This window comes from Heterodontus francisci, chromosome 11 (genome assembly GCF_036365525.1).
Source record: "Heterodontus francisci isolate sHetFra1 chromosome 11, sHetFra1.hap1, whole genome shotgun sequence".
In the NCBI taxonomy this organism is placed as follows: Eukaryota; Metazoa; Chordata; class Chondrichthyes; order Heterodontiformes; family Heterodontidae; genus Heterodontus; species Heterodontus francisci.
The window spans coordinates 80,240,829-80,268,776 of record NC_090381.1 but is presented as its reverse complement, the minus strand read 5'-3'; the positions used below and the strand labels follow the sequence as shown (position 1 = coordinate 80,268,776).

Sequence of the window (27,948 nt, the reverse complement as noted above, 5' to 3'; positions counted from 1 at the left end):
CCGACGCATCTGCTGTGATGATGCAACCTTCCATGACAGCGCTTCTGATATGTCTTCCTTTTTCCTCAACCGAGGATTCCCCCCGACTGTGGTTGACAGGGCCCTCAACTGTGTCCGGCCCATTTCCTGCATCTCTACCCTCATCCCTTCCCCTCCCTCCCAGAACCGCGACAGGGTTCCCCTTGTCCTCACTTTCCACCCTACCAGCCTCCACATCCAAAGGATCATCCTTCGCCATTTCCGCCACATCCAGCGTGATGCCACTACCAAACGCATCTTCCCCTCCCTTCCCGTTAGCATTCCGAAGGGATCGTTCCCATCATAACACCTTGGACCACTCTTCCATTACCCCCACCACCTCGTCCCCTTCCCACGGCACCTTCCCCTGCAATCGCAGGGGGCGTAATACCTGCCCATTTACCTCCTCTGTTCTCACTATCCAAGGCCCCAAACACTCCTTTCAAGTGAAGCAGCGATTTACTTTTACTTCTTTCAATTTAGTATACTGTATTCACTGCTCACAATGTGCTCTCCTGTACATTGGTGAGACCAAACGCAGATTGGGTGACCGCTTTGCGGAACACCTCCGCTCAGTCCATAAGCATGACCCCGAGTTTGCGGTTGCTGGCCATTTCAACACCACCCCACCCCGGCCCCAGCTTGCTGTCATGCTCACATCTCTGTCCTGGGATTGCTGTAGTGTTCCAGCGAACATCAACGCAAGATCGAGGAACAGCACCTGATTTACCGATTAGTCACGCTACAGCCTGCTGGACTGAACATTGAGTTCAGTAATTTCAGCGCATGACAGGCCCCCCTTTTTATTTTTATTTTTTTAAATTTTATTTTAGTTTGTTTCTACTGTGCCTACCCACCATTTTGTTTCATGTTTGTGCTTGGGGTTAGTGTTCATTTTTCTGTCAATTGACACCCTCTCTGTACTAACGCTTTGTCTTTCACCACACCATTAGCATACCATTTGCCTTTGTTTCATGACCTTCTGGCCAGTTATTCTCTGTGACCTTGTCCTATCAACACCTTTTTAATATTTTTTTTGTTTTATTTCATATTTTGTTCAGTACGCACTTTTTTTTCATGTTTGTACTTGCGGCTGTTCAATTTTCAGTCCATTAACACCCTATCTGTACTAATGCTTTGTCTTTCAACACACCATTAACATATTGTTTGCCTTTGCTCCACGACCTTCTGGTCAGCTATTCTATGACCTTGTCCTGTCTACACCTTCTCCTTTGTTATCTCTTGCCCCACCCCCGCTTTACTTTCTTAAAACCTTTTACATTTCTAATATTTGTCAGTTCTGATGAAGGGAAACTGTCCTGAAACGCTAACTCTGCTGTTAACAGATGCTGCCAGACCTGCTGAGTATTTCCAGCATTTCTTGTTTTTATTCCAGCTAAAGCGTAGTGGATTAAATAGCTGCCTCCTGTGCTGTAAACATCTGGGTAATCCCTTTTTTTTTGAGTCCACCATATTGTTTTATACTCTTGGTCCCTTGTCATCTTGGCTCTTTTCAGTATCTTTTCTGTATCCTATCTAGGTCATCTGCACCCTCTGTGTTTCAGAGCTACTATTGGGGCCTGAGCAATGCTGTACATATGGCAACATTGCCTCCTTTGATCGACCATCCATTTCTGTCCTTATGCAAATTAATATCTCCTTAACTTTTTTGACAGAAGTTGGATGTTTTGAAGGATCTATTTACTATAATTTCCTGATCCATCTTGATCAGTACTTTCCTATTAAACTTGTAATCCGTCTCCCTAAATGCATAACTTTATACTTATCTACATTAGATTATATCTATTTATTAATTTTAATTTTGTTTTAAGCAGCATCTCAAACAATTTAAGCTTCTTAGCATGTCTTCATTCTGCACCTTGTTAACTAGTCCTGCTATTTCAGTATCATCTGAAATTTGTGGAATTAAGTTCTTGGTGTATTCTTCCAAAAATTTGATATTTTAGGAAAGTACTGGTCCCAACAGTGAGGCCTGCAAGAATCTACTTTTTTCACTCCTCCATCTGGAATGCCCTCCATTCATGCAGGTCCTCTGGCTGCTATCCTCCAGTTGCCATTCAGTCTTCTCAGCACACTGCTGCGTATACCACGTCTGTTTGATTTCTTTAGGTGTCTTATCAGGACTGTTACTAAAATTCAACTGTCATACCTACAGTCTCTTATTTGCATAGCTTTATGAAAAATTCTATTCATTTGCATTGTCATGGCTTTTTGTCAATCCACCCTGACTCACTCGTCAGTTAGTCTTTATATCTCAGTGCTGTGCTATTTTGCCCTTGATAATTGAGTCTAGAATTGTCCTTGATCCTAATGAGACACTAAATAGTCTACAGTTACCCTGATCCTCTGGATTTGCTTTTTAAATAAGGGCACTACATTGTCATGCTGTGGTACCATACCTTTTTTAATAAACATCTAAATATTTCTGTTAGTTCTATTAGCACATGCTTGAGTTCCACAGGAACTCTTGGGTGAATCCCATCTGGCCAAGTATTCAGCTATCACTCTGGTAATGTTAATTTTATTGCATCTTCAATCTGACTGTCTTGGAACATCCACAATTAAACATAGAAAAATTCTCTCTCTTTGGAAATGTTTAAAACCTTAGTGGCTTGAGCGCCATGATTCTGGATCAATCCTAATGGAATAAGAGAATGTTTGTAGATTCTTGACTTGACTTAAAAGAGTAATCAAAGAAAATGTACCAACTTTAGATTCCATAAAAGTGGACTGTAGAAGTTTCAAAGGTATGTAAAAAAGAAAAGATCAGCAAAGACAAATAAATGTGGGCCCATTACAGGCAGGGGAATTTATAATGGGGAATAAGGAAATGGCAGAGAATAAACAAATACTTTGTGTCTGTCATCATGGAGAAAGATACAAAAAAACTTCCAGAAATACTAAAGAACCAAGGGACTAGCGAGAATAAGGAACTAAAAGAAATTAGTATGTAGTACTGGAGAAATTAATGGGACTGAAAGTTGATAAATCCCCTGGATCTGATGATCTACATGCCAGAGTGTTGAAAGAGGTGGCTGTAGAGATGGTGGATGCGCTAATGATCGTCTTCCAAAATTCTATAGATGATGGGAAGGTAGAAAATGTAACCCCGATATTTAAGAAAGGAGGGAGAAAGCGGGGATCTACAGACCTATTGGCCCAACATCATGGGAAAGTGCTACAATCTATTATAAAGGACACTTAGAAAATAATGGTAGGATTGGCAGAGTCAGCATGGATTTATGAAATGGATTTTAGCAAACCTGTTGAGTTTTTTTAAGGATGTAACTAGCAGAATAGATAAAGGGGAAACCTGTGAATGTGGTATATTTAGATTTTCAGAAAGCTTTTGATAAGGTCCCAGACAAGAGGTTGGTAAACAAAATTAGAGCACATGTGACTGGAGGGAATATACTAACATGATTTGAGAACTAGTTAATGGACAGAAAACAGAGTAGGAATAAATGGATCATTTTCGGATTGGCAGGCTGTGACTAGTGGGGTACCGCAAGGATCACTGCTTGGACCCCTGCTATTCACAATCTGTATCAATGATTTGGATGTGGGGATTAAATGTAATATTTGCAAGTTTGCAGATGACACAAAACTAGGTGGAAGTTGTGAGGAGGATGCAAAGACGCTTCAAGGGATTTGCAGAGGCTGAGCGAGTGGGCAAAATTTGGCAGATGGAATACAATGTGGAGTAATGTGAGGATATCCACTTTGGTAGGAAAATCAGAAATACAGGGTATTTCTTAAATGGTGAGAGGCTGGGAAATGTTGAATTTCAAAGGGACTTGGATGTCCTTGTTCATGAATCACTGAAGGCTAACATGCAGGTACAGCAAGCAATTAAGAAGGCAAATGGTATGTTGGCCTTCATTACCAGAGGATTTGAGTATAGCAGTAAACCTGTCTTACTGAATTATATAGCGCCTTGGTGAGACTGCACTTGGAGTATTGTGTGCAGTTTTGGTCTCCTTACCTAAGGAAAGATATACCTGCTATAGAGGGAGTGCAACAAAGGTTCACCAAACTAATTCCTGGGAGGGAGGGATTGTCCTGTGAGGAAAGATTAAATAGACTGGGCCTTTATTCTCCGGCGTTTAGAAGAATGAGAGGTGATCTCATGCAAATATACAAAATTCTTACAGAGCTCGACAGAGTTCATGCAGGAAGGATGCTTCCCCTGGCTGGGAAGTCGAGAACCAGGGGACACAGTCTCAGAATAAGGGACAGACCTTTTAGGGCTGAGATGAGAGTGTTGAATCTTTGGAATTGTCTGCTCCAGAGGGCTGTGGAGGCTCAGTCATTGATTGTGTTCAAGATAGCGATCAATAGATTTGTAGATATTAAAGGTGTCAAGGGATATGGGGATAGTGCAGGAAAATGGCGTTGAGGTAGAAGATTGCTCACAATCTAATTGAAAGGCGGAGGGGGTTCGAATGGCCTATTCCTTCTATTTCCTATGTTCTGATAGTAATGTGAGGGATGTCTGTGCAGGGAAATGTAACTGCGGCATTTATTACCTGGTGTCAGTGGGCCAGTTAAGATTCCTCAATTGCCCAATCATTGTGTTTGAACTCAGAAGGGCATTACCAGTGTAATTTTTTTTTCAATGCGCATACTAGCCATCAGTATATATGGATGTAAATGCAGTTATTGAGTACAAATAGCGACTTAATATTGTGGAATCATATTGAAAATATCCAAACTCATTTCATGATAAATACTTACAGCAAGAGAGAATGGAGACGTTCAGCCGATTGGCTTGGATATCTTTAAATCTTGAGTGGGAAGCAACAATGTGCTAATCTACTGTACCATCGCATTCCGGTGACAAATTTAAAACAGACGTCTGAGCATTGGAATAATCTAAATAGAACAATTGCTGGTCTGCCGTGGCTTTGCACATGGAGCATCAAGATCTAGTACATTATTCAAATTAAGCAGGGTTAGAGGGCTGCAGGGTAATTGGGTCACAAGGAGGAAAGAAAGCTGAAAGATCATTGGGTGAGGCAAAGGTATGCTTATCTTGTTGTCTGATGCAGTTGTATTATGGCAAGATGTTCAACGCCCAATTAGGGGGTGGGGGTGGGCATCATACATTTTTCTTTGCTGCTGACAAGCCACACATTTGTTGGGGGACAAGGAGGTTAAGCTTGCATTTCAGTTCTCTGACTCATTTTTTTTGTGCAGGACATTAGGCTGCAATTAACCTCATTTGACAAACCACTACACATGTGCCAGAAAAATGGTTCAGGAAGGTATGTCTTCATCTACCATCAGAATCATTTGTGAAAGAGCATATTTCACTTTGTTTTTAGTTGATACTTAGAAATTTTAAGAACAAAATAAGTAGGCTTTGTGATCCAGTAGGAAAATTGGTATAGAGCCAAGGCAGATTTGAGTCATAACTATAGATTTGCTTCTATTTTGAAAGCTTGTAACAGTGTGACATTTTACACTGAAAAAATCCATTACAGTGCCATCTACAGGTATAACAGCTATTGTATAGAATTTGGTGACCTGCCTACAAATTTTAATATTTGTAATGGATCACAGTAGTGAATTCCTTTAATAGTGAAATCTTGTCTGCAAATTCTAATCGCTTTTGAAGTAATATCACCTTGTGTTTCTGTAGTGCTTCTTGTGTGGAGATGTCTGGGTGGACATCAAGCCAGAGCAGAAAGGCAGAAGAGATGGGGTTAAAGTAGCATCAAAGAGGAAGATCTTGATTTTGAAGCGATATGTTTTTAGTGTTGTGCTATAGTACTTTATTGGCCTGAGCAAGTTTTTTGGGAGAAAGGTGGGAGTGGAAAAGGTCTGGTAAACATGAAATAACCAAAGGACCTTGTTTAAAGTATTGCAAAATTGACAGTTCATGGTTGGTTTTCAGTTGTACCGTATAAATACAATATTACAAATCAGCTCAGAGTGGCGTAAGAGCTCATGCCACATTGCAACATTTGTTTTAAACTCAGGCTTTTCAGAAAAGGGATAGAACATCACTGTCTATCTCACTGTAGGTTGATACCATTTACCATGTATCTTATGTTGGAGTAGATACTCTAAACAACAGGAAGATCTGACATGAATTTAATTCTTCCTGTGTAATCTAAGATAAATGCTGTTCCTTTAAAATGAATCCAATTCGTGATAGTTAATAGGTAAACTGTTGCCCTGCAGCTATGAAAATGTTTGCGTGCCAACTTTCCATCTTTGATTTGATTTCTTTTCAGTCTGACGAAGATAAGCAGCTACAGGAAGAGCTGGAGATGCTTGTGGAAAGGCTGAGTGTAAGTCCTTTCTTTTCTCTTTCTTCCCCTTTCCCTCCCCTTCCCTCTTAAATGCATTCCTATATTTATCTTAAATAATGACTTAAACAAGAATGTTTCTAGATACTCTGACTACTGTAAATGTTTTTGATACTTATTCTCTTTGATGGTTTGTCATCATGTACATTTTGCAACTTGGGATTGAAGTCGACTTGAGTAAAACTGCATATAGTTTGAAAGAATATTTATCACATCTCATGGCTTCTAAACTTGGGAATTTTAACTTATTTCTAGGAAACAGACACACAACTTTATCGAGCTGCTCTGGAGGAACTCCGAAGGCAGATTCGTTCATCCACCACCTCCATGACATCTGTCCCTAAACCACTTAAATTCCTTCGACCCCATTATGACAAACTTAAAGAAATCTATGAGAAAATGCCATCAGGAGAAAATAAGGTGACTTTTTGTGGAATGAGTATCATATCTTATCTTTTGATGAAATTGAGTGTACTTAAATGTATTTGAAAATGTCACACATTTGCGTGGATTTGTAATTGTCATGAAGTAATCATTTTGAAATTTGAGAATGAAGCATTCAATATATTTTCGAAGCACAACTTTCTATTTGTTAACCTTTCGAGGGCTATGATAACATTGCTAGACTTTTTTTAGGATGAGGTGTAGTTATTCCAAACTTTATTAATGACTGAAGACGTATAACTTGTATTAGTAATTGTAATGAGTTCTTTTATGTTGTCTGATGCAACATAAATGAGATGCGTGGAGTCCAGTTGATTGAAGATCTCGAACAGGTTTATTACAGCTAAACTATTATACCGTACAGGGCTAAGTATTTATAGAACCTGCCTCTAGGCTTTACAGTAGCAGTGTGACTCAGGCTCGTAGTCAGTCACGTGACTGCATCTTGGTACTTGGCTCATTAGCATACTAAGATTTTAAAGGGACATCACTCTTAAAGGCAATCACACAACATTGATCACCCATGAGATTATTAATGCATCAGTGCTTTACTGACTTCAGATTTGAGGGTAAGTGAATTCAGCAATCCTGTTGTCTCTTAGTTCTGTGGTCCAGTTAACCCATTCATGGCTGTCTGACGTCACTACTTGCAGTAGTCACAAGTAATTCTGCTTGTTCAGCACTTCCTGGTTTTGTGTAACTTATGTCAAACACTGACCTGGTTGCTGATGATAACAGGTCTCATTATGTGACTGCCTCACATTGCTTGCTGTCCATTGCTCCTATACCATGGAGATGCTTTCCCTTTTGCTTCCAGAGGTGGGAATACACCCTCAAATGCTGGCAGAACCTGCAGCAACAGGTGTATCAGCAATTGTAGGGATTAATATTTCAGATGTAACTTTTTGTTGGAGCTCAGGTTTAATGTTTCATATTAATTTGTCTTAATTTATCCGAAACCTTTACAATGATAGTCTTTTAATGTTTAGACTTTTCAAAACTAATTTAATTTCTATTTCTGTAAATTCTCTACCATTCATTCTTTTTTTACATTCATGTCTAGCCAATATTACCTTTAATCCCATCTCCTGACCCCCAAAAAAATCCTCAACTCCCACTGGTAATACTTAATAGATTAAAAGCTATGGAGTAGATTTTCAACTTGTTGCCTAGGCGTAAAACTCACTTTACAGATCGGCTACCCGTTATAGAAACTGCCTGATTTTAATTTCCTTTGAAACTAAGTTTTAGACCTGGATGGCAAGTTGAAAATTAACCACATGTGTCACTGTATGCAGATGTCAAACTTTGAAATGTGAAACAATCTTTAAAAATTGGCCTGATTATAACCTGGAACTGAAACTGACAAGCACTTGACAATTCATGAAGTTCCATGACCAAGCAAACGTTCAGCTGCGATCTGATCTTTTGCTAATTCGCCTAAAATTAGATATTATTGCTTTAAAGGGACGGACATGTATCCTAGGCTGTTAAGAAAAGTCAGTGGAAATAACAAAGGCTGTGCCCATGATTTTTTCAATCCTCAAGTATGTAAATGTTGGGACTGCAGAGTCAATATGGCACTGTTTAAGGGAGTGATGGAGAAACCAGGTGACTGGAGAACAGTTAGGTCTGTCAGTTATGAGCAAACTTTTGGAATCTTTAATTGGAGATAAAATTAGTAAGCATTTAGAAATGCATGGAGTATTCAAGGAAAGCCAGCATGATTTGTTATAGGCAAATTGTGTTTGACAAAGTTAAGTTTTTTGAAGACGTGTGACTGCATAGATAAAGAGAATGCAGTAGATATAGTGTATGCGGATTTTCAGAAGGCATTTGATGTGCTGGTTCACAAAAGACAGGCATGTGGTATAAGAGGAAATGGAGTAGCATGGATAGTGAGTTAGTTGATGAATAGGAAATGGTTAGGGTGTTTCTTGAACTAGGGAAGAATTAAAAGTGGAGTACTCCAGTCCATGTTGGTTCACTTTTGTTCTGTGTATATATAAAAGATTTAGATGTGGGTATAGGGAAAAGTAGAAGATTTGTAAACAGTGACAAGGACTGTAAAAGGCTTCAGAAAGGCATAGAGGTGTTAGTGGAATGAGTAGGCAGGTAGCAGATGTCAGGGTGTGAATGAACGGAGATATCCATGGGTTCAAATACATAATTATGTGAGTGTGTGCATGTGAGAAAAGCCATAAACGGTTAATAGAAATTGGAGTTTTAAAAATAGGGGGATTAAGGTGTAAAAATAAAGAAATATGAATGAATTCATGCAAAATGTTAGACCAATTAGCATGATGTCTACCGTTCTGGTTGTCCCAATATAGAAAGAGTAATAGAGAATGTACAACATAGAATCATCCAGTGAGGCCAGGGATGGGAACCTGTTGTTATAAGGAAATCTTTTGAGATTGTGGGATTATTTCCACTGAGTGGAGGTGATTTAAGAGTTTTAGAAAATTATGAAGAGCTTTGATATAAGGAAAGACTATATCCTCTGGTTGATTTGGGGGTGGGTGGGGGGGGTGGGAGGGAGGGCGTCATTGGCTTAAAACGATCATTAAGGTAGTAAGATGTTATGAGAAATTTCTTTTATATAAAGGATGGTTGGAATATGCAAGGCTGTGGTGCAGTGGTTAAGTTGGGACACATTGCATTTTTTAAGGTATATGTAGATAAATATTTAAAGCAGAGGAAGATACAAGGATAAGGGTTGAGAGTGGGGTAGCGTGATAAATTTTAGGTTGCTCCAGGAAAGAGCAAGCGCAGACATTACGAGCAAAACTATGACCTATGCTGTTTACAGGTGTGCATATCAAGACCAAGCATTTAGGCTAAGTGGCCTGTCTCCGTGCCGTGCATTCTATATATGGGTCCATGGCTTCACCTTAGTAGAATAATGCATTGTTATAAAACAGCAGATCAAGATTTGTCATGAACACCCAGTGGATGGTCAGTAGTATGTGTTGCACTTACAAAACAGTCTTAAAATGTTGGGTGTTTCTGATCTGTGCTCTTGAGCTGCAGTCTAAAGCTGTTTCAAACTTCAGCCGTGGCTCAGCTGGTAGCACTCGCTTTTGAGTCACAGATTCCAGATTCAAGTCCCATTTCAGGGCTTGAGCACAAAAATCAAGGCTGACATTCTAGTGTAGCACTGAGGGAGTGCTGGAGGGAGAGAGGCTCAAATAGTAACTAATGCTGCAGAGCTGCACCCGTACTGGAAATTTACACAAACTTAACACAGAAATCATCTAATGTATCATTCGGGGAGCCACTTTAACTGTAAATTACAAGGGAAAAATGAGAATGTTCAGTAAAGTAGATACAATCTTTCTCTTACAGCGATTCTGTGCTGACATCGTGTCAGTATTAGCCATGACAATGAGTGGAGACCGGGAATGTCTGAAATATAGACTTCAAGGATCTCAGGAAGAACTGGCTTCATGGGGGCATGAATATGTCAGGTGAGTTTTAACAAAATAATCCGAAAGGTTTTTTTTAATATTTGTTCTGTTTTTCATGTTGAGGTTATTACAGTGTTTGTCAGTCAGAGGTGTTTATACAATTATGGAAAAAGAGGAATATTAAAGGGTATGGCAAGCAGGCAGGAAAGTGGGAGTAAACTGGGTGACTCATGAGAAACGCTGGCGCAGACTAAATGGATCAGGCGATTGGTTTCTATATGATAACATTCTAGATGTTGTATGAATCCAGCTATTCTAAGATAAAAATGCCTGCCTACTTTAAACCTATCCAACTAGCCTAATAGGTTAACCAGCCATTCATTTTATTGTTTCTGTGCAAAATAGCTGTAGTATTTGCCTTGTTTAACAGTAACCTCGCTTCAAAGTAATTCATTGTGAAGATCTTTGGAATATCTGAGCACTGTGATAGTGTTCTATATAAATATAACTACTTTTAGTGGAGGAAAGGGAATTTAAATATCTAAAATATTCGAGCCTTTTTATTTACAGCTTAGGGGGTAAAACAGTGGCAGGTCAACATTCAGGACGTACATCTGAAAGTAAACCCTGATCTTTGGAAATTATGCTATAACAGTAAATTCAAAAATTCTTGGACGTGGAGCAAACTTACTTTTCAAAGAAACTTGTACTTAAGTACAGTAACATGGGAGGAAAAAATTAATTCAGCAGTATTGTACACTCGAGTTTAATCTTTGTATTGCTGCCTTTTCTTTTGGCTTCATTGATGTTCCTATCCTTATTTCATCTTTCATGTCTTTTTTTTGCTTTTTTAAGTCTACCTCTATTCCTAATGGTTAGTATTTGCCTTGTATCCATGCTACTAATGCAGAATATCAGATTATCCAGCCCACAGACATGACAGTCTCTGGGTCCATGAGTGGTGTAGCAAGTAACATGTCCAGGTGAAGTACAACTGGTGTTCAAATTTGAATGTCCTTGTATGTCATTTAGCCTTTCCCTGTAGTTCCTTTTTTTCTCCTAAGCTCGGTTATCTAGGTTTGATGGGAGTATTTTTCATAAATGAAAATGTTTGCTTTTTTGTGTTCTCACTTAAAAAGGTTTTAAGGAATTATAATTGTTTTAGTATTTAAATGCAATCAGGTGGTTTAATAAAATACCAAAAATACTTATTTTCCTTTTCTAGGCATCTGGCAGGTGAGGTTGCAAAAGAATGGCAGGAGGTAGACGAGAATGATAAAGCTCAACATGAAATACTGCTCACTCTGGTAAAAGAGGTAGTTCCATATAATATGGCTCACAATGCTGAGCACGAGGCATGTGACCTCCTCATGGAGATTGAACATCTCAATATGCTGGAAGATTATATTGATGAAAATGCATATTCCAAAGTCTGCTTATATTTAACAAGGTGTGTTATGGCATCTTTCTGCAGCAGTGTAATATGAATTATTATAGTTGATAATTAATCATCTTGTGTAGCTTTTGGTATGTCCTGAGTTTGTTGGATATGTCTAGCACAGTTTCAACTTTTGATTGTTTTTTGCCCCTGTGTTGGAAAGGTGAAGAATCCACTGGTTGGATAGAAAAGCTATGAGTATAAAATGGGCGGCACAGTGGCGCAGTGGTTAGCACTGCAGCCTCACAGCTCCAGGGACCCGGGTTCGATTCTGGGTACTGCCTGTGTGGAGTTTGCAAGTTCTCCCTGTGTCTGCGCGGGTTTCCTCCGGGTGCTCCGGTTTCCTCCCACATGCCAAAGACTTGCAGGTTGATAGGTTAATTGGCCATTATAAATTGCCCCTAGTATAGGTAGGTGGTAGGGAAATATATAGGGACAGGTGGGGATGTGGTAGGAATATGGGATTAGTGTAGGATTAGTATAAGTGGGTGGTTGATGGTCGGCACAGATTCGGTGGGCCGAAGGGCCTGTTTCAGTGCTGATTTTCTAAACTAAAACTAAAATTTGTTTTCAACATTTTATGTTGTATAAACTTTTCACTTAGTATCTTCTATTAAATCTTCTGTCCTTCCTGTCAGTCTTTTCCTATGTCCGCATTTATAATGGAAGCTGTCGTAGAAACTTGTCACACTGTAATATCAGTGGCGCAGTGGTTAGCGCCGCAGCCTCTGCGCTGCAGTGACCCGGGTTCAGTTCTGGGTACTGCCTGTGTGGAGTTTGCAAGTTCTCCCTGTGACCGTGTGGCTTTCCGCCGGGTGCTCCGGTTTCCTCCCACAGCCAAAGACTTGCAGGTTGATAGGTAAATTGGCCATTGTAAATTACCCCTAGTGTAGGTAGGTGGTAGGAGAATGGTGGGGATGTGGTAGGGAATATGGGATTAATGTAGGATTAGTATAAATGGGTGGTTATTGGTCGGCACAGACTCGGTGGGCTGAAGGGCCTGTTTCAGTGCTGTATCTATAAATAAATCTTAAAAAATAAATAAAATAATTATGCCATTCAGCCAGTGGAGACACCTCAGTGTTGCATCTTCCAGCCCCTCAGTCTATAATGCAAAGAAACCCCAAAGCCCCAACCAACTTAATTTCTCTGCTTCCCAACTTACATTTGTTACTTATCTCTACATAGTAATGTCAAATCGAAGTATTATGTAGTTCAAGTGTGTGACTTGGAATTGGGGACTTATTGTTAGCACAGTTTGGTCTGATTATACAGCACCCTCTAGCCCCATTTCACTTGCAAGTTGCACTTGATCTTGACTTGCTGTGTATAATGTGTGTGTGTATGTAAAATGTTGGCTGCCTCCTATATGGTTAAGAAATTCAGCTTCGTGTGCATGCCCAGCTCTGTTCCGGAGTGGCCAAGTTGGCAGTTAGCCTGACAAAATGCAGATCTTAACTGTGATTAAGAATTTAAACTTTCAAAGTGCATGTTTTTTGTCTTGATTTCAAACTTGTACTTCAGATGATCTTTCCAATTTTATTTCAGCTGTGTCAGTTATGTTCCTGAACCAGAGAATTCTGCTCTGCTTCGATGTGCTCTTAGTATTTTCCGAAAATTCAATCGCTACCCTGAAGCTCTACGTCTTGCACTGATGTTAAATGACATGGAATTAGTCGAAGATATTTTTACTTCCTGTAAAGATGTGTATGTAATCACTTTACATCAATGCGCATTTAATTATTAAAATGTAGCACGTAAGTTTCTCTTGGGAATCGTGTAAAAACTAGGAAGTTGCGCTTTCTACTCACAACTGATTCTTTGTTAATCCACCAAATTCATTTATATTTTCCTTTTAATTTTTAAAGTACTGGCTTATGCTGAGCTGTTGTCTCCTGCATGCTGGCAGTCTTCGTGTACCTTGCCCGAATGACCATTTTGTCATCTAGGATATAATTTAATATTGCGATCAGATGTAGCATCAAAACTACTGTCCTATCTGGAATCGGCTAATGGCATAGACCAAGAATCAGACCTAGAACCCTCTGATTTGTATTGCTTATTGCTACACTTTTGCTGTTAGGTCATTATGAATGGAGAGACAGAAAATGTTAGTTCTCTCCAAAGGTGACAGGTTTAAGAGGGGCAAGAAAACCTGTTTGGAACTACGTTAAAGATTCTAATTGTACTTTGGATATTATGAAAAAATGTAAGTTGTAGTGTGATATGCACTCCTTTAATAAGTTTCCTTTCGTACAGTATGATGTACTAGCACAAATAATGCCCCTAAATCTTTTGATTGCAGTAGTAGTGCTAACTACTGTGATAATCAATTTATTGCTTCCTTCTATTTAACGGATTTAACTTGAACACTTAGTGAATTCAGTGTGACTATGAACAGACCAGTAATTTATTGCCGTAGTTACTACTGTGGCTGCAGCTGAAAACTTGATGGGATATACATTTACTGTGCTTGCAGTCGGCTCAGCAAGTCTCTTAGCTGCTTAACCTTTCCTCCCCAATTCACTGCTCAGTTGTTTAAAGTGCCAGTAAGAGTACATTGTTCAAAGTACAGTAATTATTTAATCAACAGTGTCAGCTTGGATAGTAACACTCTCACTTAAGTCAGAAGGTTCTGGGTTCAAGCCCCACTCTGATAAGAACTCAATTGAAACTGATATTTCCGTACAATAGAGTGCTGCATTGTAAGAGGTGCTATCTTGACATGTTAAACCAAGGCCCTGTACACTTTTTCAGTTGGCAATGGAAAAAATATTTCCAGGGCATTATTTGAAGAGTGAGGGATTCTCCTGGTATTCTGGCCAATAATCCTGTCAAACAACATGGCTATTTTGTGGAATTTTACTGTGTGTGAAAATGTCTGCTGCATTTACATTGCACTTCAGAATAATTCACTGAATTATTTAGGGTATTTGAGAACTGTGCTATGGTACTGTACTAAAGCAGTGCAACTGCTGTTTACTTCACTGCTTTAAATTATTGCCATTGGGGAGGAAATGCTGAGGAGCTTTGTTTCTATCTTGTATGATAAATTAGCATTAAAAGTGATAAAATATTAGCTGTTCCTTATCAATGCATTGTCCAGCTGCTTAAATTGTTTAACAAGCCCAGAAGATAACGTTTTTGCTCTTTATGTTGGAAAAAGTGCAACGTCTTTCTTGCACCTGTATCATTTGTCACCGTATGCAGGGTACTGCTGAACTTCAGTCTAGTCTCTGACTGTAATTTAACTTCTTAAATATTCAGTCCTTTTTGGTGATTTTATTTATAATAGATGTTTGATGCTGTATGCAATTCTTATCATGAGACTGCAATTTATGGAAGGGCAAAACAACGCACCAGTTAAAGTTGCACACAGGAAGTTTTGAATCCATGCCTCTTAGAAATTAAGGTTCTTTACATTTGCAAGAGAGTTTCAAGTGAAGGCTTAGAGACTGTGCTGTAGGTTATGTGAACAGTGTACCATGGAGCTGGGTAGTACAATTAAGAATTTAGATCCATATTTTCAGTAACTAGCTTTTATTTCAAGTTGTTGGTACTAACAGTTCTTGGTGCCTGATTTAAGATTTATCTATTTAATGAGTCAGTGATGCTAAAAAAAAATCCTTTCCAAACAGCCAGGTTCTCAAACATCAAATAAGTGTATAAATGCAAATAGGACCGAGTTGCCTGGCCTTTGAAAGTCAGATTGCCATGGCTGAGGAAACACAGATAGATGTTGCTGCCTCAGTAGAATGAATCTCTGTCTACTGTACCAAATGGTACTAAGCAGATTATGGAGTACAAAAGGTGAGATTTTCCCCTCATTCCCCCCACATCCCTCATTCTGAAAATGAGTTACGAGCCATTTATTTTTGTCCTGTAACTGCTCCTATGATGCTTCTTGTATATCTGCAGTATCTTCTGAAGTGTTGACTACAGCCTAATTAAAATAGCTACAGAAACATTTAAGTACAGAATATTCAACTAATTTGAGGATGTGGTTCATACAAGCATATTGCTCCTACTATTTATAATACTTTGAATATGCAGTTGTTAGTACTTGGAAACGTCATCTTTCTTTAGTTCCGTCGGTTAGTTAGCTGATGGTTAATGGATGGTATGTTGCTACAGTTTGCTTTAGTGCTCTTGAACTAAGACTGAAAAAAATCAGCTGTGATAATTATTGTGATCTGTCACTCTTGATCAATAGGTAGTCAGTCCCATATGTGTATACAGAAGTGAAAACAGGATAGGGCTTGATTGATGGCTCATTTGATAGCATAGCCTACCGACAAAGTGTACAGCTCTCTCAGACATCTGCTGTGTGAGATACTGTAGGGCAGCAGGATCCTGTGGAACCGTACTAGGCATTTTCTGGAGAGGATAACCTTGTTTTTCTAATACTAAGTAAATAGTGATACTAAACCACTATAATTCCTGTTTGGTGTGATCATTGTTTAATATTTTTCCTTTAACTTGATCTACAGTGTTATTCAGAAGCAGGTAGCATTTATGTTGGGTCGCCATGGTGTATTTTTGGAACTAAATGAGGATGTGGAGGACTATGAAGATCTGACAGAAATAATGTCAAATGTTCAATTGAATAGCAACTTCTTGGCCCTTGCACGAGAGGTAAGCCATATATGAATTTAGCAAAAGCACTCTTTGAATTAGCCTCTAGACAAAACTAAGTGTTCTGCAGTGTTTCTGACTGGTGCTGTGTTGAACTTAAACAAATGTGCAATATCTTGTGGTTACATTATGATCTATATGGATCCTACAGATTGACAAAAGCACTTTCGTAAGCACATTTTATATTCTTTACTGATTTGTGATTGAGGTGAAAGCAACTTTGGTGTTGTGTACACACAACACTGAATCATATTAAATTGATCAGAATTGGTGCAGGCTGCTGAGCTGGGGTTATCTGGGTAAAGTGACGAGACATTTTAGAGAGAAGCAAACTGCAGTGCAATGATCGGGCGTGGTATTTTGTTCATTGTTAGTGTGCTGTCTGCTAGAGGAGAAATGCTAGTATCCCTTATTGGAGGGAAAATTGACGGGCAAGCCCTCTTAAGGGACAGCCAGTGGATGTGGTTTATTTGGACTTCCAGAAGGCTTTCGACCAAGTCCCACATAAGAGATTAGCGTGTAAAATTGAAGCGCATGGGATTGGGGGTAATGTATTGCGATGGGTAGAAAATTGGTTGGCAGATAGGAAACAAAGAGTAGGAATAATCAGGTCTTTTTCCGAATGGCAGGCAGTGACTAGTGGGGTACCACAGGGATCGGTGCTAGGACCCCAGCTATTCACAATATATAATAATGATTTAGGTGAGGGAACTAAATGTAATATCTCCAGATTTGCAGATGACACAAAACTGGGTGGGAGGGTGAGTTGTGAGGAGGATACAGAGAGGCTTCAGGGTGATTTGGACAGGTTGAGAGTGGGCAAATGCATGGCAGATGCAGTATAATGTGGATACATGTGAGATTATCCACTTTGGTAGCAAAAACAGGAAGGCAGGTTATTATCTGAACGGCTATAAACTGAGAGGGGGGAGTTTGCAACGAGACCTGGGTGTTCTCGTACACCAGTCGCTGAAGGTAAGCATGCATGTGCAACAGGCAGTAAAAAAGGCAAATGGTATGTTGGCCTTCATAGCGAGAGGATTCGAGTACAGGAGAAGGGATGTCTTGCTGCAATTATACAGGGCCTTGGTGAGGCCACACCTGGAATATTGTGTGCAGTATTGGTCTGCTTATCTGAAGAAGGATGTTCTTGCTACCAAGGGAGTGCAGCGAAGGTTTACCAGACTGATTCCTGGGATGGTGGGACTGAAGTATGAGGAGAGATTGAGTCGGTTAGGATTATATTAGCTGGAGTTCAGAAGAGTGAGGGGGGATCTCATAGAAACCTATAAAATTCTAACAGGACTTGACAGGATAGATGCTGGAAGGATGTTCCCGATGGTGGGGGAGTCCAGAACCAGGGGTCATAGTCTAATATCTATTATAAACCCACCAACTCCCACAGATACCTTGACTACACTTCTTCACACCCTGCCGCCTGTAGGGACTCCATTCCATTTTCCCAGTTTCTCCGTCTCCGACGCATCTGCTGTGAAGATGCAACCTTCCATGACAGCGCTTCTGATATGTCTTTCTTTTTCCTCAACCAAGGATTTCCACGCCCCCCCCCTCCCCCCCCCCCCCCCCCCCCCACTGTGGTTGACAGGGCCCTCAACCATGTCCGGCCTATTTCCCGCACCTCTACCCTCACCCCTTCTCCTCCCTTCCAGAACTGTGACAGGGTTCCCCTTGTCCTCGCTTTCCACCCCACCAGCCTCCATATCCAAAGGATCATCCTCAGCCATTTCCCCCCCTCCAGCGTGATGCCACTATCAAACGCATCTTCCCCTGTCAGCATTCCAAAGGGTTTGTTCCCTCCGTGGCACCTGGTCCACTCCTCCATTACCCCCACCACCTCGTCCTCTTCCCATGGCACCTTCCCCTGCAATCGCAGGAGGTGTAATACCTGCCCATTTACCTCCTCTCTCCTTACTATCTCAGGCCCCAAACACTCCTTTCAAGTGAAGCAACGATTTACCTGTACTTCTTTCAATGTAGTATACTGTATTCGCTGCTCACAATGTGGTCTGCTCCACATTGGGGAGACCAATCGCAGACTGGGTGACCGCTTTGAGGAACACCTCCGCTCAGTCTGCAAGCAGAACTGTACACTGAATCAGTGCTGACATTCTTTTCAACACTCCCCCCTACTCTCATACTCGCATCTCTGTCCTGGGATTGCTGCAGTGCTCCAGTGAACATCAACGCATGCTCGAGGAACAGCATCTCATTTACCGATTCGGCACACTACAGCCCCTCGGCCTGAACATTGAGTTCAATAATTTCAGAGCATGATGAGCCCCCCATTTTACTTTTATTTTTAGTTAGACTTCTCTATTTCCATTTCTGGGTATAGACTATCAATCAATATCTACTATGATACTACAGCCACCTTGACTACGTTTCTTCCACCTGCCGCTCCCACACCCGCCCCCACTTCGTGTAAAGACTCTTCTATTCTCCCAGTTTCTCCCGTTTTCATCGCATCTGTTCAGACTGGTAGAATATTTGCACTAACGCCAGTGTCAGTCTTAACCCTGAATGTATGTTGTTCAACTTTCTTTGGGCGCATGATAATAGTTATGAAAGCTTCCACTTGTTTGACTTCATCACCATGATGTGTCAGGTTCACAATGTGGAATGACTGTTCTTCTGTCTGAGAACTGCTCACTGAGTCTTGTCTCCGATCTGTTTCACTGCAGACCTCGTGTATCGGCTTGGCCTCTGGTGCTCTCCTTGCTGCTGTTGCCCTGTCTCTGCGCCTGCCGTCTGTCTGCGCCCTATTGTGACTTCTGGTTGTGTCTTTGGAGCCAGATTTCTTGCATAAGTGGGCCCAGTGTCATTTTCCACCACACACCTTGCATAGGTCTCTAAATGCAGGACAACTTCACTATGATGGGACCGACCACACTTAGGACACAGCTTGCTTGCTCTTTTCAATCTGGTTATGGTGCCGATACTGTTGGCTGTACCTAGTGCTTGCAGGTGCTGTTGTCCAGCTACAATGGCTTCATATTTTCTGCCATCTTCTAGCAGTGCATCAATTCTGTGACCACCTTCCCCAAGAGGTCTTTCTGAAACGCTCCTATGGGTGTTGATATGATGACCAGCTCCGTTATTCAGTCTGACAGCTCAGCTTCTGAAAAGTTGCATTTGTTGCCCTTACTACGGGGCTTCTACTGACAAACTGGTCTATTAATTCTTGTGACAGTTGCCTGTAGGACATCAATTCCAGGTGGTGAATTTGAAAATTCACTCTTAATCTGAGCTGATTATCTAGCACTTTTCATATCTTTGTGGGATCTTTCTATTCGTCTTTAGAGAAGCCAAAAGTATTGATTCTGTGCAATCCCTCATTGCCAACTGCTATTAGTATTTTTACAGTCTGTTTTTTCTGATTCTGTAATCACTTGGTCGGTGAAGCATGACTGCACTCTGTTTGAAAAGCTGGAACTCTAATAGGATATCCATGGCTTTCCAGTTCATGCTGGGAAATTGGGGATCTATATTTCTGCTGTTTTGCTTTAAAACTAGCTTTTGAGACTGGTTCTGTGACTACTGTACTCTCTTTCTAAAAAAGAAAATCTTGGCTGCTTTGATTGACAGCAGCAGGTGTTTAGCAATGCTTGTCTGTATCTTCCAGCATTCTAGTCTGTCTATTTACACAGCTGTGCAATAAGCATTTCAAGTTTTCTTTTTTCTCTATACAGCCGTTCAATCGGCAATTCTTCACACTTGAGTGTTTGAGGTTTTTTTTAAAGTCTGGTTGAGTGAATGAAAGCTCTTCATGCTTGAGTGCTTTTAATGGGGTTTTTTTAAGCTTTAGCTGCAGGCTGCGTGATTGGAGGATTCCCACACTTTTTGCTGTCGGGCGCCTCCCGTAATGGCGCGGACCTCGATCAGCCTGGGGTAGCCTTTGAGAACGATTGATCAGCCTGAGACAGAGATTGGGTTTTCCCTATTTTTTTTCTTTACTGAGCCTTTTTAAAAAAAAAAAATCAAGTATGCAAGCAAGTACCTCGAGGCTTTTTTTCAACGGGGCTTCCTGTACCGACAGCACGATGACTCACCTGATTACAGTGATTGATTTGCAGCCTGTCTTTCAGAGCTCTGTCTTCTACAGCTTGAGGTAAGTGTTTTCTTATTTCCCTGTTTGGGCCAATTTTTTTAACTTTCCCTCTCTCTTAGTTGTAGGAAGGTGGTTTTTAAAGCTGTTTTCCTGTGGTCTTCAATCTTGGATTCTGTCTTCTCGCCACTGCTGCAATCATATAATGAGTTCTTTCTATGTTGTCTGATGCAACATAAATGAGATACGTGCAATCCAATTGGTTGAAGATCTCAAACAGGTTTATTAACAGCTAGGTATTTACAGAGCTTGCCTCTAGGTTTTACAGTTGCTCTGAGTCACGTAACTGCATCCTGGCACTTAGCTCATTAGCATACTAAGATCTTGAAGGGATATCACTCAAAGGCAGTCACACAACACCTACTCATATAGAGAAGCTAAATGCTGTGAAAATTTTCAATTATGCAATAAGATTTAAGAAATGTGTTTTCTCCCCAGCTGGACATTATGGAGCCTAAAGTACCAGAGGATATTTACAAGACGCATTTAGAAAACAACCGTAAGTTTACATGCATTAGTTTAAAAGTTGGGTTTAAAAGCATGTTTATAAAGTTGTAACACATTGAATTCAGGTGGTTTCTCGAGCTGTAAGAGTGAACTGAAGTAGTTTATCGGTGTCTAATCCCAAGATATTTCCATGTAACCTGTTTTTTCCATATAAAAGTTGTTCTAAGAACTAACTAGGAAAAGGAATAGTGCCAAAGGACTGGCAAACAGTTATTCTATTTGCCATGTTCAAATGAGAGAGAACAAATCCAGGAAATTACAGATCAGTTAACTTAAACATCAGTGGTAAGGAATGCTAATAGATAATGTAGCAAAACATCCAGAGACAGAAGATTGCAAAAGTAAGTTGGATTTCTAAAAGGAAGGTCATGTTTAACCCAACCTTTGAAGAAGTAGTAGAGAAGACAAGGGCAATGAATTGGATGGAACCACATTTTAATTTTCAGAAGGCTTTTGATATGGTGCTGCATAAGAGATTTGTGACAAAGGTCAAGCTGGTGGGGTCAGGTAGCTGATTGAAAGATGGCTACAAAACCAGGTGGAGGATGGGCGATAAGGGGAAGTTTCTCAGACTATTAGAAAGTGGGGAAGTGGTGTCCCCCAGGTATCCATGCTCGGACCACTGTTTACCATATGCATGAATGATTTGGGCGCAAAGTGAAAGTATGGTGTCAAAATTTGCAGATGATGCGAAATTGGGGGTCATAGCTAATTATATTGATGACTGCACTAAAACACAAAGGCATAAACAAGCTTGCAGAATGGGTGAATAAATGGCAAATCAAGTTTCATTTTGGTAGGAGGAATAAGGAACGAAAGAAACAAAATGGGATAGAGGAGCAAAGAGAACTGGGCATATTGATGCATAAATCACTAAGTAACAACACAGGTTAATCAGTCCATAGAGTGCAAGCAAAGTTTTGAGGTTCATTTTAGAACAATAGAATGCAAAAGTAAGGAAGTAATGTTAAATTTATATTGAACTTTGGTTAAACTACAGTTGGAATCCTACATGGAGGTCTGGCCTTCATACTACAAAATGGATATTGAGGCACTGGAGTAAATGCAGAAAAGATTTACAGGGATTTTACCAGAATTGAAAGGCTGCCACAACCAGGAAAAATTGAGCAGACTGGACCTTTTTTGTACTCTGTGAAAGAGAAGACTTTGTAGAGGTCTTTAAAATTATGGTGTCGTGGATGTAGAGAAACTATTTCCACTTGTGGTTGACTCCAGAACATGGAGACAATAAGGTAGATACTTAATGATCAAGTGAAGAATTTAGGAGAAATTTATTTAGTGTTCAGAATTTGGAACTTGCTGCTACATGGGATTTGTTGAAGAAAACAGGATTAATGAATTTAAGAGGAGGCTTGATGCATACATGAGGGAGAGTAGAACGTAGGGATATTGGGGCACGATGAGAAGAGGGAAGTAGTGTGCAACAAGACTTGTGTTGAGTATAGACCAATTGGGTTGAATGGCTTGTTCCTGTGCTGCCGATTTTATGGCTCCAGTCCCTTAAACAGAAACACGATGTATGATAGGTGATGGCTAGAATGCGGACAAGAGAATTTTGCATGAGCTGAAAGGATGGGAGGCTACCAGGAAAGAACTGGCATAATCTAATCTAGAGGTGACCGAAGTGTGTTTGAGAGTTCAGTGGCTAAGGTAAGGGTGAAGATGGGCGATCTTTGTAATGGAGAGGAAATCAAGTTGTTACCCGTGCTCTGGCTGTAATTGGATAGTTGAGCATGGAACCAAGTGAGAGTAACTCATGGAGTTGGAGAATAGATCAAGCGCGTTGGATCAACTGCGCCATCCTCCTTCATGCTGAATACTGCAGAGAACCCCCAAAGTAAGAGAATTTACCATGGTCACGGTGTTACGTGAATGCTTCTATTTTTCTTCATAAAATATGTTTTAAGAAATTATAGTTAGATTGTGGACACTGATTCATCTGGAATCTTGAAGTGGCTGAACTTTGTGGTTTTTAAAAGAAGTTGCCAGAAGGTTTGGACTAAATGTAAACGAGTCTTACTAGAAAGCATCTGATTTCAAGTAAACACAGCAGAGGTTTGTGTTCTGACCTGAAGGGACAGATATTTACAAGGAAGTGACCAGCCAGGATTTAACGGTGTCACAGGACTTCTTTCTGGAAAGAGGTAGTTTCATTTTGAACTGTTAAAAAGCCAGTTGGTGTTTGGCCTGAAAAACAGAAGGAGTTTGCTTCTTGACCTGCCAGAAGAAAAACAGCTCATCTTTCTCTTGAAAAGGAACCCTGTGTCAAGTATGTTTCCTGTTGCCTCCTGTTTTTGAAGAAATTCTGCATGTTTGCAGAAACCTTGCATCTTTGAAGGAACTTTGCATTGAATGTGTGAGAATTGGAAACTTTGTTGCTGCACACCTGATGTAAGACTTATATGAAGCCTTCTGTAGCTGCATCCTGAAAGTCTACACAGACAGATCTTCAACATGGCCTGGAACGGACTGGTGGCAGCTGCCTATTTGCCTTTGGGACACCTCACCACAACAAAAAACATCATCTGTACCTTCTTTTCAGTCTGCTTTATTTATTCCTTCTATTTCGTTGTAACAGCTATAAACAAAAATCGCATTTATTTTTCTGGTTAACCAGTTTTTTGTGTGTGTGCGCGCGCGCATGTGTATATGAGGACTAGGATAGATAAGGGGCTTTAATATTTCAATTCGTGTGTATGTTTACTTCCTTATTGGTTAAGACTTGATTTATAATAAATGCATAATGTTGTTTAATAAAGAAACTAAGTTGGTGTGCTTTATTCTGGGGAAAAGTAGAGTATATGACTGTTTCGGTAAGTGGGAAAATTTAAATCTATGTTGTGACCTTAGGAGAAGTGGGACTGACGTAATAGTGCACTCCTCGGACCTTGGTCGTAACAACAGTCTCAGAGATTGTTGTTTATGACTTTGATCAGGGCTGTTGTGGCCTAATGAAAGGGGTGGTAATCTGATGAAATGAATTCAGAGACTTAGATGAAAAATGGCATTGATCTAGGCAGTGATCCTTTCAAGGACCTTGGCGAGGGAAGGATCTTGGAGATGGGATGGTAGTTATTGAGGACAGAGGGGGTCAAGGATTTTTTTTTGGTGATGGCGAGTTTGAAAGAGAGTGGGACAAAACTTGAGGACATACAATCATACAAATTAGGAGCAGGAGTAGGCCACTTGGCCCTTCGAGCTGCTTCACCATTCAATAGGTTCATGGCTGAATTGATTATTCCACATTTCCACTACCCCCGATAACGTTCCACCCCTTGCTTATCAAGAATTGAGGAAGAGAATTCCAAAGACTCACGGCCCACTGAGAGAAAAAATTTCTCCTCATCTCCGTATTAAATGGGCGATCCCTTATTTTTAAACAGTGACCCCTAGTTTTAGATTCTCCCACAAGTGGAAACATCCTTTCCACATCCACCCTGTCAAGACCCCTCAGGATCTTATATGTTGCAATCAAGTCGCCTCTTACTCTTCTAAATTCCAGCGAATACAAGCCTAGCCTGTCCAATCTTTTCTCGTAAGACAGCCCACCCTATTAGTCTAGTAAACCTCCTCTGTACTGCCTCCAACGCATTTACATCCTTCCTTAAATAAGGACTTTTTTTTTTAAGGAGAAGACTCCATGAATGTCCCCATCTTCATTAATGACTGAAGCCAAATTCTCAATACAAGTAATATTGACCTGTTTTCAAGCACCTTCGACCAAAAATGACAAATGGATGATCCTATTCGGTCTCCTCCTGATAGTGCCACCATCGCACATCCAGCGTCCAACCAATTGAATTCGCCCCAAGCCACATTACAAGGCAGCTGCTTGCATGTAGCGAAAGCTGTTGACCCTAACAATGTCCCAGCCACCTGCTACCTGCAGTGTTGGCAAAGCTGTTGAAGTGCAGTTATACAATATGAAAAATTGCCCAGGCATCTCATATCCAAAAAAAAATTTACATTCCTGAATACTGCTCTGTCAGCTTCCTCCCAGTCAAGATTATGGAAGAAGTCTGCAGCAGTGACAACACGCGACATATACTCACCAATAACCTGCTGTAAAATGTATATGTGAAAGTTGTGAAAGGATAGTACTGTGCTTGTGTGAGATGCTCTCCTGATTTACTAGGCTGCTGACACTTGGTGGGTTTACAAATGAAAGTTATTCATTTGAGCAAGGTACTAGAAGGACCCCACTGTGTGGAACTGTAACACATCAATGGTTGACTCCTTGAGAATAAAGAAAAGCCAGTGGAATGTCGGAATGTTTAGGACCTTTTTTCTTAGAAAATGCTTAAGGCATTATTAGTGAGAAGCAATGCGCTTCAAAAGAAAAATTGTCTACATAGAAACATAAAAAATAGGAGCAGGAGTCGGCCCTTAGGGCTGCTGCGCCATTTAAAAAAGATCATGGCTGATGGTCCAATTCAGTACCCTGTTCCCGCTTTCTCCCCATATCCCTTGATCCCTTTGGCATTAAGAAATATATCTATCATCTTCTTGAATATATTTAATGACTTGGCCTCCACTGCCTTCTACGGTAGAGAATTCCACAGGTTCACCACCCTCTGAGTAAAGAAATTTCTCATCTCATTTCTGAATGGCATACCCCCTTATCCTGAGACTGTGACCCCTGGTTCTGGACTCCCCAGCCATCAGGAACATCCTCCCTGAATCTAGCCTGTCTAGTCCTGTTAAAACTTTATAGGTTTCTATGAGATCCCCTCTCATTCTTCTAAACTTGAGTGACTATAGGCCTAGTCGACCCAATCTCTCCTCATACGTCAATCCTTCCATCCCAGGAATCAGCCTAGTAAATCTTCTTTGCACTCCCTCCAAGGCAAGAACATCCTTCCTCTGATAAGGAGACCAAAACTGCACACGATGCTAAATACTAAAATCTAAAGAAACTAAATTTTACATTTGGTATTGTTTAAGTGTGCTGTTTAGAAATTAAAGTTTAAGTTTATTCTTAATGGATTTTTTTTAAATTTACAGGTTTTGGTAGCACTGGCTCCCAGATTGATTCTGCTCGTATGAACCTTGCTTCTTCATTTGTTAATGGTTTTGTAAATGCTGCATTTGGACAAGATAAACTGTTGACAGAAGATGGTAATAAATGGCTATATAAAAACAAAGACCATGGTGAGTACCTCCTGAAAGCTCTTTAAATGCCAAACGTGTGTACTGGCTGGTTAATTGATTTTTGTTTTGTTTATTACTAGGCATGCTAAGTGCTGCAGCTTCATTAGGGATGATACTTCTGTGGGATGTTGATGGTGGTTTGACACAAATTGACAAGTATCTGTACTCTTCAGAAGATTATATTAAGGTGAGTCATATATTCCAAATGTATTTCATATGCTTAACCATACTAGGCAAGTTCAGGTGGAGCAGGAAAATGACCTTGTGTAGCTTTTTCACAGTTTTGTAATTGTGAAAATCATTCCACTTTAATACAGCTCTGTTGATAAATCCAATGAATTGTTAATCATCAATGTCCTCTATTCCAGTCTGGTGCCTTGCTTGCATGCGGTATTGTAAATTCTGGTGTCCGGAATGAATGTGATCCAGCTCTTGCTCTTCTCTCAGACTATGTCCTACACAGCAGTAATACAATGAGAATTGGAGCCATCTTTGGGTAAGCATTGTCTTCATTTGAACAAAGAAGATAATTATTTAATCAAGTAAACTACCCATCTAACTATTCCCGATGGTCTTTTATTGATGCAGTGTATGCCCAACAGATTATGTAAGCATACTAGATTAGGAAATGTCATTTTGGAGCTGCATCAACATATTGCAAATTTATGGTCTTTTTATTTTGAATTGTGGCAAAATGAAATATTAGTTCTAATGAACTTTCTTTGTATGCACTTATTTTACATCATGGAAAAATTGTATTTAATAAAAATTCAAAGGTCACAAACTGGTTCAATATGGTATCCTCAACCAAAACTTTGTAAAATATGGGAGTGACAGCAAGGAAACTAAAATCAGAAATAATAAAACATCTGAAGGGGAAAAAATATAAATATTAGAAGACAACAAGTGTACATTGGCCCGAGGGGACTGGAATTTCCCTGAACCTGGGATATTCTAATCTCCTGGGGCAAGATTTTAAAAATATTGCAGCTTTGCATTCCTAAAATTAACATTGCAAATATTAGTTTTATAATAATAACTCAACGCTGCAAAAATTAAAAACTTTTCATTTCCTCTTCCTTTCTCCTATTTTAATCATGTTACCTCTATCCTGTATCTTATCTTTAATTTCTGTTAAGTTTAAAATACTTCTCCCGTCTTATTTTCTGTCTCCAGCATCTTAAATGGGAAAAATTGGTCCTTTCGTGCAAAATATTTATTGGAGAAATAGGCTGGTTTTATAGCCAGTTGATTGGAATTTTAGATATGATGAGGTCATTCTTTTACTTGTTCACACATCAAGCCATTAGTGCTGCTGCAGTATTAGTTGTCTTGTTTGCAGTGCTGACGTCCTGATTGTGCATAAACAAGTTCTCCTGCCCAAGTCACAGTAAAGTTTAATGGGGAACTCAATTGCTGTATAAAATATTACTGGCATCTTCATTTTAAAAATCACTCACCTGGAAGAGTAGTTTGTAGAATGAAGAATTCTAACTTATGGAGTATTTCTCTTAAAAATATACTTAATTTTTGCAGTGTCAGCTTTAGATGTTTATTGGAGAAATATACAGAACTGTAGAATGTACAGATAAATTTAAAACTGTTAAGATGCACAGTTTTCCCCCTTTCTGATCATATATAGTTTGTGTAACAGTATCTTTGTGTAATTTCTTTAACTTTTTGGTTGGCAGACTTGGTCTTGCTTATGCAGGCTCTAATCGGGAAGATGTACTTGCTCTGCTTCTTCCTGTGACGCGAGACTCAAAATCCAGCATGGAGGTATGAAAAAAACTGCCAGTATTGAAAATCTGAACGAAAATGGAAAATGTTGCAAGCATGCAATACATCATTTGGCACTGT

At 40.0% G+C, this 27,948-nt stretch overlaps 1 protein-coding gene across 1 annotated transcript in view; it reads left to right on the top strand.

Annotated features, from left to right (window-relative positions):
- Positions 1–27,948, top strand: part of psmd2 (proteasome 26S subunit ubiquitin receptor, non-ATPase 2) — a 68,221-nt gene that overhangs the window by 11,397 nt on the left and 28,876 nt on the right. Inside the window, exons 2-12 of the mRNA XM_068042323.1 lie at positions 6,282–6,338; positions 6,612–6,776; positions 10,149–10,270; positions 11,436–11,660; positions 13,197–13,355; positions 16,139–16,283; positions 20,848–20,908; positions 25,942–26,088; positions 26,169–26,275; positions 26,457–26,584; positions 27,780–27,867. Of these exons, the coding sequence (XP_067898424.1) occupies positions 6,282–6,338; positions 6,612–6,776; positions 10,149–10,270; positions 11,436–11,660; positions 13,197–13,355; positions 16,139–16,283; positions 20,848–20,908; positions 25,942–26,088; positions 26,169–26,275; positions 26,457–26,584; positions 27,780–27,867 (1,404 nt within the window). The remainder of the gene's footprint in view (positions 1–6,281; positions 6,339–6,611; positions 6,777–10,148; positions 10,271–11,435; positions 11,661–13,196; positions 13,356–16,138; positions 16,284–20,847; positions 20,909–25,941; positions 26,089–26,168; positions 26,276–26,456; positions 26,585–27,779; positions 27,868–27,948) is intronic.